The sequence below is a fragment of the Pseudophryne corroboree genome, chromosome 2 (genome assembly GCF_028390025.1).
Source record: "Pseudophryne corroboree isolate aPseCor3 chromosome 2, aPseCor3.hap2, whole genome shotgun sequence".
Classification (NCBI taxonomy): Eukaryota; Metazoa; Chordata; class Amphibia; order Anura; family Myobatrachidae; genus Pseudophryne; species Pseudophryne corroboree.
In genome coordinates, this window is record NC_086445.1 from 528,705,446 (window position 1) to 528,718,074 (window position 12,629).

General features: G+C 40.4%; 1 protein-coding gene across 3 annotated transcripts in view; it reads left to right on the forward strand.

Moving 5' to 3' along the window:
* LOC135033722 (CUB and sushi domain-containing protein 2-like) overlaps positions 1–12,629 on the forward strand; it is a 1,450,369-nt gene that overhangs the window by 1,274,036 nt on the left and 163,704 nt on the right. For all 3 annotated transcript variants that reach the window (XM_063954204.1, XM_063954205.1, XM_063954206.1), the window contains 2 exons: positions 2,828–3,022; positions 4,114–4,230. In XM_063954204.1, coding sequence (XP_063810274.1) covers positions 2,828–3,022; positions 4,114–4,230 — 312 coding nt within the window. The remainder of the gene's footprint in view (positions 1–2,827; positions 3,023–4,113; positions 4,231–12,629) is intronic.

Genomic DNA, 12,629 nt, shown 5'->3' on the forward strand with positions numbered 1-12,629 from the left:
CTCTGCCATTTTTATCAACAGTGAGTCAGAACTGTGTCCCATGAAAATCAGGACCATTGGCAGTTATTATTTTAATATTTAACAATAAGCGGTGCTTTGTTCCTTATGAGTGGTTTAAGGACTGAATAAACGAATAAAAAACAAATAGTAACAAAAAGCTAAAAAAAAAAAAAAGAAGAAGCTAAATACATGTTAGTATTTTAAATACACTTGTATTAAATAAATTTTGGTATCTAGGGTTTATTTATTTGTGTGTTTTTTATTTTTTATTTATTTTTTGCTTGAATGAAAGAATGGAAAAGTGTCATGCTGCCACAGTTGTATATTGTGAGAGAATCCTGTGACAGGAAGCAAATACTGTATATTTGATAGGTTATGTTAAATAAAGGTTAACAAAGATGAGGAATACTTTCACAGATGCTTGCACATGTATTCTCACCATTGGATTATACAGTGCTTATTGTAGCATTAGTCCACAGCTCACAGGCAAAATGCACAAGGTGTATCCAGTAAGCATTCATTCTGCATCACAAGAGCTTCTGTTTCCTCTTCATAGAATAAAGATAGCTCTGAAGCCAAAGATCAAGTGTTTAAGGTGTTCTTTATCTTTATTACTAACACAACAAGATGGTCCTTAAGGTATACTTGATCCTCATAGGTTACTGCACACTGCTCCCACCTTCCTTCAAGTGGCCTACTTTTACCAGTAAACAGGATGTGGTCCCTATACTTGCTGGTCCCAGGGTATATGTGCATACATTTATTCATCAGTGAACACAGGAATACAGGATACACATAGAATTGCATACGCAGTGTAATCATCAACACAATGGTGTAATCGTGCACACAATAGGGCTTTGCTGATACGTAAACTAACGTATCTAGTTAAGACTGTACTACAAAAATCTTTCAAGGCACTTGCATGATGCTGAGTTTCAAGCCATTCCCAATCAACGAAACATGTGGTCTTGGTAATGAGTTTATATACTTACTAACTAGAAAAATAAGTGAACAAACCAATATGCCATAAATCATTGATACAATTACAGTAAGAGGACTAATTAAGAGGTAAAAATGTATTCAGTATTTTATATATAATGATTAGGCAAACAGACCAGTTCTATTATATCTACTAATTCCAACAACTGAGCTAGAGGTTATGGTAGTTTATTGTGTCATAACATATGTGGGCCACACCAGATTAAAAAGGTTAATGTTATGTTTAATATTTCACCTAATAGCATTTATCATTATCATTGTTAAATCAGTGTCATGAATATTTCAATTTTGTTGTTAAATGTTTTATTCTCTAGCTCCAGATATTAGTTTCATTGAGGTTTTAAACCGAGATATAGGTACACTTTAATGACTCGCAATCCTAAACCTGGGTGCCATAAAGCATATGAATCATATAATACATACCTGCCTGCCGTGATGTAAAGTGAGTTTGCCTTTTATCACAGTAGAGGTCCAGTACACTTACGGTTCACCGATCTATGAGGAATGTGTCGGTTCCAATGTTCAGATCAGGTATGCAGAACCTCAGTGTCAGTGTGCTTTTTAAGAACCCTCAATTTATAATTTTGCTGTATATAAGATTGTTTTGAAACCTGAATAGTAACCTTGGCTCCCAGGCTGAGAATGGACATACTTTCCTTCACACAAAACTGGATTTCTGAATGCTGACTGACTCTCCTTCTAAGAAAGATATTGTGTAGCTAAAGGTTTATTGTGAAATGTAACAAGTAAAAGAAATCTGTTTTCGAACCAAGAAATAGGAATAAAATGAACTTGGGATGAGACGAGGGTATTGCATTGCGGGAGGGCAGGGAGGCCTGCATTATGTGTGTGTTGAAAGTGCTGTCACACTTCAGTGAAACACTTTAATGTCTGAATGGACTTTATTCCTTTCATGCTTTATGACTATCTCTGCATGAGCTGCATTGTGTAAGTACAGAGCTACAGAGAAGTAAGGCTTGTATTGCTCTCCAATTGTTATTATCAGATGTTAATGATGCTTAATGATTTGAGCAGTTTAGTTATAACAATTTATATTGAATGCAGGGCCATGAATATTGAATCTCTCTGCATTGCAGTCTCTCTCATTTTTCCCTCATGTCACCAAAAAGGCACATATTGAGGTCAGCACAGTGACTTCTGTCATCTTAAAATGCATGTTATTACAGATTCCCAGTAACTCCTGGAGACATCTGTTGAATGTTTAAATACTGATCTGTGCAGAGTGGATGGAAGTGAGAGAGATAATTGTTACATACACTAATATATCCTTCTAGGCATACTCCTAAATCTCCACATTATAGCCAACATATGACCTATTTCCCGGATGTTTTTATGTGAAATAACCTCTCATTATAATGTGAATAACCCTACATTTATCCAACATGGTGCTTAAACTGTAAGAAATTCTTATACTTAACCTCTGCCCTCTGCCCTCCCCAATAGCAAAGCTTTTGCTCACTACACATAATAAAAATGGCTCTTAGAACAAATTGAAAATTACAATCATTAGAGATAACATTATTTACCTTGTACAACTGAATCATTCTGATTGTCTCACATATTTCAGTTGTATAAGAACAGAGCCAATGGTGTGTAGATACTAGTGACACACAAAGTCACAGCAGACTTTTTTTAGGCACAGGGAAATTTACTTTGTACATATTTATTATTGTTTTTATTATTTATTAACAATTTCTAATATAGCACAGCAAATTCCACTGCGGTTTACAATTGGAGATGCTTTAGTGGCCAGCACTAAGACAGGTCAGATGTATGTGCTCTAAATATTTGTCTTGTCATCCTTCAGAGAATCCCAGGGAGTCCTGTTTTGATCCAGGAGCAATAAAAAATGGCACCCGTGTTGGAAGTGATCTAAAACTTGGCTCTACTGTAACTTACTACTGTGACAGTGGCTATGAGGTTGAGGGAGCATCTACTCTGACCTGTGTGATGGGAGGAGATGGAAAGCCAATATGGAACTATCCTTGTCCTACATGTATAGGTAAACTCACATCTTAAATTGTTTTTATTTTAGGAAAATACAGTCTACCAGTAACATGATCAATTTGAATATAATTCAAATATATATTTATTTAACTCAATAGATTTTATTGAAAATAAAGAATTCAAAGCCATACAAAATCTGTAATGTACAAAGATTTTCATGGTAAATAGAGAGAAACAATAATACAAAAATAGGAAGAATATAAAGAAGGAACATTCACATATACAATTTAAACACTATCCTCTGTATAGAAGTATATAACCAAAGGAAAGAACCTTGGTGTACTATTTTATTATGTTTGGTTATTATGATTCAGAATCATTTTTCTAGGATTAAATATATCCCTTATGATACTCAAATTAGTACTGCATATATAAATTGGTATAGATGCAATCTATTATGCTAACGCTTCTTGTTCTAGTTTGGCCTAGAACATTCTTTTTTAATAACTGATGTGGTTTTGTTTGTTTTATGAGGTTGGCATATTTTATTATTGTTGGAATTTAGTTAATTTCATTGTTTACTTACAATAAGCTGAAACTGCTCAGTAGTTTGTCAGGCTCTCCAACATGACCCCTACCATCCAATACCAAATGCTCTTCTCCCAGAGTTCCTGCTTAGTTTTCTAGTGCAGTTACCAGTACTGAATTAATTAATGGATGCTTAGCAAGTCTCCACTAATCAATTATTAATTTAGCCTGGCCAGCATGACTGCAATATTAAAGCTGCACTACCATCGAAAGTCGTGAACATTTTCATTCACTATAAAATAGTTGCAGAAGAAATGAGTGAGTACAGTGTCCATGATTGTGGCTATTAAGTGATGCTGCCGCTCACAGGCCTCTCCACGCTGTCACACAGGCCTCTCCACGCTGTCATACAGTGCGATTAACCGTAGCCTCAGGACAAATGGAAGAAAATAGCAGCCAATGGGGCTCCTGGGAAAGAGGCTGAGTAATAATGCGCCAGGTGGTAGTGCAGCTTTAAGTTAAGTTTGAAATCTGTTATGTCATAAAAACATTTACTTAAAAAAATTGTGAGTCATATTGTGAGCTTATCATTATTTTTGTTTCATTCCTACCTTTTAGCTCCCTGTGGAGGACAATATGTTAATCAAGATGGAGTGATACTGTCTCCCAATTACCCCAGTAACTATACCTCTGGACAGAGCTGTTCCTATTTTATTGTTGTTCCAAAGGATTATGGTGAGAGGCAAATAACAATGATTCCTAAAGTACATTTCTTTTTTCATATGTTTGTTTTAAATGTCACTCAAATTTTGTGTGCAAGGCCACCTTGAAGTTGCATCCCAGTCCTCTTAATTATATGATGATAACACTTTAGATGAGGAACAATTAGGTTTTTTTTATATGTTGTTATAGACAAAACATTGGTTTTCATTCTGACTGACTTTCGTTTGTTGTGTTCCAAAATGTAAAATGTTTGTAGTCACCCACCTGCATGTTTTGACCTGCAGTTCCTCTTAGTGTGTTGAAAAGTAGAACATTTTTCTAAATGAATTCAGAGACTGAGGGTGAGAGATTGAATGAGAGAGATTGAGAGAATCTTTCAAGTGCTTTCCTTAAAAATCCTTCCCCAGTAGTGGTCACTGTTTTGATGTCAAATTCTGTACTTTTGATATAGTCCCGGTGCTCTAGCAACAATCAGATCACAGGACTTTTGAATGTTGTGTAGTGGGAAAGGGCAAATTACAATGAGGGAGGCATTAAATATTAAAAATACAAAAATTATATTAAGGTCATGGTCAAGTGGTCATGCCCATGTGTATTAGGACTGCTTATAATGTGGTCCAATTTATTCTTATGTGAAATGTTTGCAGGTAGATATTGCTATTAATTTATTTATGGTGCAATTCCAGTTGTAGCACCTTTTAGTCTTTGGAAAGTTCTGTGTTAGTAGTTTTCCATAAAAATGTTAAGAAATAATTTTTTCACAATTTCAACTGATAAATTAGCTTTTCTCCAGACATATTTAATTTTTTTTTACTATCGACTTCCTTTTCCTAAATTTAGAAACTTAATTTTCCCTAGCGAATTGCTTTATATAATGAATGCCCTTTGCTGGTTAGAGAGTCTTGACTTTCCTAGAAGTAAAAAAAACAAAACAGCAGAGCAATTTAAACATGCTTGGCGTTGAGAAGGGACAGGGGGATCAGTACGAGAGCCCGCCGGACGGGATCCCGGCGGTTGGAATACTGACACTGGGATCCCGACCGGCACAATCCCGACAGGGGGGCGAGCGCAACGCAGCCCCTTGCAGGCTCGCTGCGCTCGCAACGCTGCAGGCACGGTGCCTCGCTACGCTCAGCACACTAATTTATTCTCCCTCTATGGGTGTCGTGGACACCCACAGAGGGAGAATATGTCGGGATTGTGCCGATCGGGATCCCGGTGTCGGCATTCCGACCGTCGGGATCCCGTCCGGCGGGATCTTGACCGCATCCCGGGACAGGTACTCCGCGTTGAGAGGGGCCTGGGTCATGCTGCCTTTCCCGTTGCTGACAGCTGCACGTTGGGTGGGGAGAGAGGACTGACTGCAGCAGCCTCTCTCCCAGATCAGAACATGGCGCACGCTGGCGTGTGCTGGGGAGAGAGATGGCTGCAGCCAGTCCTCTCTCCAAGCATGATGAAAGAAAGCAACCCTGCCTGCCATCGCCACCACCCACTGGTCGTGACACCAGCACCCCCCCACCACCACCTGTGCGCCACGCGCCGCTTCACAGGCGAACATATATTGTATTTTTTAAGATTTTTAAGTCTAGCCACGCCTCCCCCTCTTTGGCCATGCCCCCTATCATTGCCGGCGCTCAGCAAAGCTGTCGGCGCCACTGGGGATAGATATGGATACAAGGATATCCTTATAGAGAACAAAGTGTCAAATAGGGTTGAGGTTACCAAAAGGTTAAAAAAGGGGCAGACTAGATGTACCGGGTGGTTCTTATCTGCTGTCAAATTCTATGTTTCTGCGTACAGTGTGCAGAGCCGGCCCTAACCAATATGATGCCCTAGGCAAGATTTTGTCTGGTGCCCCCTAGCACCACCGCTGGTTCTGCCTCTGACCTTGCACCTCTTTCCCAGCACCATCACCACTCACCCATAGCAGTCCTTGTACCCCCTATATTTCAAATAGGAACAGTTCGCACATTTGACGCACAGCTCAAAAAGGGGCATCTTCTTGCTGGGAAGGGGCATGGCCACACAATTGTAACCCCAATCCCAATTACGTCACACAGTACTGCAACTTTATTCACATTTTATCTTGCGATAGTGTCCATAATTCACATTACATCCCACAGTAGTATCACTTTACCTTATAAACGTTACTCCTCACAGTAGAGCCCCTTATTCACATTACATCACACTGAATTGCTCCTTATTCACATTACACCACACCTTAATGCTCTTTATTCACATTACACCACACAGTAGTGCCCTTTCTATATGCAACGTCACATAGTAGAGCACCTTATACACCTAATGCCACACATTAGTAATGCATTTATACACAATTCCACACAGTAATGCCCCTTACACATATGAGACACATTAATGTCCTTATAAACATAATGCACCTTACACATTATGACAATCTTTATTAATGCCCTTTTACACATAATGTCCCTTACACATATGGCGCACATTATTAATGCCCTTATACACATAATGACACACACAGTGCCCCCTACACATTTGCTGCACATTATTAGTGCCCCTTTACACACATACAGCAGTACCCTGTTACACATATGCCGCACATTATTAATGCCCTTATACACATAATGACACACATAGTGGCCCTTTACACATATGTTGCACATTATTAAGGCATTTTTACATGGCACACATAATGCTTCTTACACATATTCTGAACACTACTGCACAACCAACCCACTCACATGCACACAGCACTCACACTGCCACTAACACTGTGACCTCTGCCTCTGCTTGGATACAGATGTGTCCTCACAAATCTTGCATCAATGCTAACGTTGTGCACCTTTTTTTTTTAATGATAATTCATCTTATTTGCATTGCTATGTGGTTAGGATGCACAAGCAGCTTCTGCTGATTAAACTGATATGCAGCCTGCCTATATACTGTGTGAGACTGTGGCTGTATCTGCATATGAAATGCTACATACAGAATATAGGCATGCCGCATATCATTTTAATCAGCAGAAGCTACTGATGCCCCTAGGCATATCAAATGCCCTAGGCAATTGCCTAGTTTGCCTATGCCTACGGCCGCCTCTGACAGTGTGCATATATATGCAGGTGGAAGCTGGTGATAGAAGATGTCACAGCAGGTGTCATGATGCCTTGTGAACATATGCAGGTTCATTACCTTTGAACAGACTCATGTCTAAGTACTGCTTACTTATGTTCCCTTTGTCCACCTCCTTATTAAATGACAATTATACTGCTCATTTCACCTCTTGCCTAATATTTAACAAATTACACAAGAAGGGGAAAAAAAAGTTAATGTGCCTACTGTATATGAAAGCACATCTGCCGTATTGGAAATTTGACTTTGCACAGTGCCAGATGGCTGGTAAGTGCGTAGCTAATAGCACCTAGTAACAACCCCAACGTGACCATGTGCTACAGTATGTGTGCTTGAAATTCTGTACCAGCCAATCTGCTTTTAATAAGTAGCAGCTTATGGGAAAATGGATCTCAGACACAAGAATATAGACACACTGGGGTCTCTGTTTTAAGGCAAATACATAGGACAGAACGGCATATTCATCATAATAAGTTACGGGCGATGTCAATATAACAATAATACTTGAACACAATGTATTGTATACAATTAAGCATAATAAGTTCAAGCATACATATAACTACTGTTATAGCAAAAACTGTAATACAATATGCAGAATGATGGCATGTGGAGTAATACACAACACAGACACTATAGGGACATACAAGCTGACTGATGAGCAAGAGACGAAGAGGGGACCGTGCACATCACAGCATACACCAGTGGTTCCCAAACAGGGTGCCGCTGGGCACTTGCATAGGTGCCATGGGTTGGTGGTGAGGGTTTTAACCATATTTATTGTTATTGTGATAGGCAAAACTAGTGATAGTGGCGGACAATCATAAAATATGTGAACAAACAGAGGCGCAACCCTGTCCTCCACCACATAACTGAACCTAGGAATGACAGATAGGAACAATTTACTTAACCAGGAACAATTTACTTAACCACTTAACTGATGATTTTTTTTACCCGAAAAACCGCTCATAAATTGAAGTTTAAAAAGTATTTTTTATAATATATAAAAATATTTTATTTAAAAAACTATATACAGATGTAGCCATGCTCATCGTGGCTACATCTAGGCATGAATTTTGCTCGTTTGCTGCAACTTGCGCGCATGTCTCCGTGCTGGAGTTTCAAGGGAGTGTTTTGTACCCCCCATCCCCGCTGTGTCCATAGAATCCCATTATAAAATAACTTCCAGTACCCCATTGGCAAAAGACCTCTAGTGGTCTTAAATCCTAACAATAGTGACCCCACACCCCCTTAGTAGCAAAAAAATATAATAAAAAATAAAAATCCAAGTTTTACAAACCCCCCTTCCCACCTGTAAAAAGCCCCTTTTTTGTGCACCTCCTCCCCTGTGACCAATGTTATTATTATTATTATTATTATTACTCCCCCACCTCCACTAGTGATTGACATCCCCCCCCCCCCCCATCACTCCCTCCACCCTCCATGGGCATATTATCCCCCCAACCCCCCCTTCCTCACACACATGCAGAGCACATCAGAGTGTGTATCAGCCAAAATGTGTTGGGAGAGGAACTAAGGAGGTCATTCAGATCTGATCGCTGCTGTGCGTTTTCACAGAGTGGGCAATCAGGTACTAACTGTGCATGCGTATGGACAGCAACAAAGGGGCGGTCAGCGACGAGATGGTGCGAAAAATCCATTCGCACGGGTGCTCGCAAGGTGATTGACACGAGGAGGCCGGTCGTGGGTGGTAACTGACCGTTTACTGGGAGTGTCTGAAACACAGGCATTCCCACACGTTTTTAGGGAGGGTGTGTGACGTCAGCTCCCGTCCCGATCAGCCTGATTCTATTGCACTGTAGGAGTAAGTCCTGGGCTGCGCAGAGACTGCACACACTGGATTTTAGCAGCTCAGTGTACACATGGGATCGCACACTTGCACGGCGAATATACACTCCCCCTGGAGGCGGCAACTATCTGAATGCAGGACAGCAAAGTTAGCAGCCCAGCAATCAGATCTGAATGATCCCCTAAGTCCCCATCCCCACACTGTGCTTCCTGGAGCATGCGCTCTAGAATGATGGCTGCATGGCATTCTGGGGCACGATTCCGGAAGTGATGTCGGCAGTCACTCTGGGGGATCTGGGGAGCCAGAGGAGATCCATTCTGCACTCGCATAGAACGGATCTCCTTTTCCACACGACGGAGACATGGCGGACATCGCATCTTATGTGATGCGACCTGGCCAGGTGACGTATAGCTGGCTCTGGTCGCATCACATGCAACAATGCCAGGCAAGTGGATCATTTAATTTTTTTTTTCTAAAGTTGTCAATAAGAAACGTTTGGTCTAGGGGTACCATGAAAACAATGCTGATTCTGTAGTGTGCAGTGATTCAAGAAAGTTTGGGAACCACAGGAGTTGGTTGATAGGTAGACAGTTACAATGTTGGCAGTCATTAGGTCAACCCCATAGGGTCAGCAGTCAAGAGGTCAACAGGTCAACATGAAAAAGTTTGACACGTGGTTGACACATGTTTTTTTTAGGTTTTTTTCATGTTTTTACAACTTTTGGTGCATTTACTATCCATAACACAAACTATTACCTTTAGGCTCTGTCGACCTTTTCAGTGTCAACCTTTTGACTATTGACCTTTTGACCCTGTTGACCTTTTGACTGTTGACCTTTTGTAACTGTCTACCTTATGCTGTCGACCTTTTTAATGTCTGTCTTTTGTATTACACCTGGGATCTACTGGCTCACACTGTAAATAGAGGGAGTAGTGAGAGACAGTGAGAGCAGGCCTGTATGAGTAAATGTGGAGAGTGAAGGGACTGTCAGTGAATGAGAGGTAACTGACTGTCAATGAATGAGAGGTAACTAGGGGGGTAGGGTGGGCAAACAAGATGGGTGTGTGCTGCTATCCTTTGGAGTTTGGTCAGGTATAGTATACATAAATATTACATAAACTCTGCTTAAAAACTGAGTACTGGTCATCTGCATACATATGTTACAAAGTGAACCTGAAAGTTAATTTCTATCAATCTACTTGAATATAGTGGTATGATTGTGCACTGAATGGGTAAATAAAACCTGATCTGAGTCTGGATTGTTGTCCTGAATCAGAAGTGGACACAGGAGTGATTGGTGCTGAGTCTTCATTAGCAGTGGATCAGGAATGTATGTAAATGATGCAAGTGTCGTCTCTTGAATTGAGTCTCCCACCTATGGCTTCTCACATCTGCTACATGCGTCCGAAGATGCAGCATTGGATAGCCATCACAAACATTGGGTAGACCATGGGACATCTGAGTAACCTAATGGTCCACCATATCTAAGCTGTATGTGCCACTGAATCTGCATTGGAAGAAGCAGATGTTGGCTTCGACACTCAAACAAAACAAAGGCGACACACCTCCATTTTGTGCAACGCTCCCCTTCTCCACCCCCAAATGCCTGCAGCATGCCAGTCATGCGGCTTACAGTGCACCACGGCCATCATTGCATCTGTATTGAGGCACATGCATGTGCAGTCCTCAAAACATCGCCCATCTGCATCTGAAACGGAACAACCTCCACCTCTGAATCAGGCTCTGTTAAAAGTATTAGGTGTGAGTTCTGTTACTGACTGTGTACTGAATGCTGTGTTCAGGTTATATAACTATTCTCTGGTTGATTGGTGAGAAAAAATAACTGAAGATTTCTTCAAAGTTATTAGTAATCAATATGCAATTCCAGCATGTATTAAATAGGTGTCATGTACTGTTGCTTCTCACAGTTCTCAGCCAGCACTTGCCATGAAATGAATCACATGCAAACCAATTTCATATAATGATAAATAACTTAAAAAATGAGTGCAAGTTTTGTTTACTCAATTATTTTATGCAAATACTGTATATACTTCATGCCATAATAATTATACGGCTTGGCTTTGTCTTTTTTTCTGTGTCATGCCTGGTGTTCATAGTGGAGACCATCTCTCATTAGAAGTCTTAAGTAAACAATTTTGTGAGATTAGAGATCATTTAGGTGAAACCCATGACCTCTAAAGGATTTACTTTTACTTTTCCTCTGTACAGATGAAATATTACCATTAAATGAGTAAAAAATAAGTTTAAAACATAAATAACATGCAGCAAACAGAACACTGGGCTCATTACATATCAGGGACTCATCCTTTAGGATTTCCTTGGCCACGGCAATCCGTTATGAAATAGCGGTCACTAATAAAATATCACCCAATCACTTGAAGCAGGAACCCTCCTGAGGCTTGAGCGACTGGCCAAGCCCAAACTTCCAAATTTCCTTAGACAACCTGGCCAGGCCACTCTCCCTTCTCATAATTCACCCCTCTCTCGTCATCATTATATTACTGTAGTTTGCAAGCTGCACCAAAGGAAAGGCAAACCTCATCGATTTGAAAAGGGAACAGTGGGCAGGGCTTCTTAAGTACCTAGAAAAGGCGAAGGAATAGACACTGCTTTCCCTAGCTACCTCTTTGACCACTTGGATGCTTCATTGGGCTAGAAGCACATATGATCTCCAGATACTCTACCTTTTCCCACAATTTTCCACTATAGTGAACTTCCTTCTTTTTTTAATCACCTTATTAAATAATATAGCATAGACCATGAATAACAAAGTAAGAAACATGAAAAAAAACTGCAGTCAAGCGAAACACCATGCTCATAACACCTAAAGGATCTAGGCAGGTTTCCTCATTCGTCACCAGAATTCCCACAGTATACATGATGATTGCATTTGTCAATTAAAATAGCAGTCCTTATTTATAACTGAAATGTAGTTCACCCTGAGCTGGTAAGAGCCGAATTATTATTAAAGCAAACCTGGCACTTCATTTCAATGCATGAACATGTCCAATGTGATTTCAATTACATGTGCTCCATGATGCCTGTACAGGCCAGATTAAAAACCTGAATGGCATGTAGACACACCAGCCAGCTCCATTTGGACATTCCAAGTGACGGGAGATTTTAGGTGGCGATATTCAATTGATATCCCCTATCGTGCTGATCGTACCCATAAGTGTCCGGTTTAGCCGTGTAAAGCGGCTAAACCAGATTAGGCTAATATGCACGATTGGGAAAAGTTCTATTTTGGACACCCAACGGATCACTTTAGATGGGAGATTGGGGGCGATAAGAATTGAATTCCCCCCTGAAACTCTAACTCCGGCACCACCCGTATGGTCTGCTTCTCTCTACTCTCAGGCATCAAGTATAATGAAAAAGGAGATTTATGGTAGACTTACCATGGTTGAATCTCTTTCTGTGGGGTACACTGGATTCCACAGTGAATAACATTGGGGTGTAGAGTTGGAT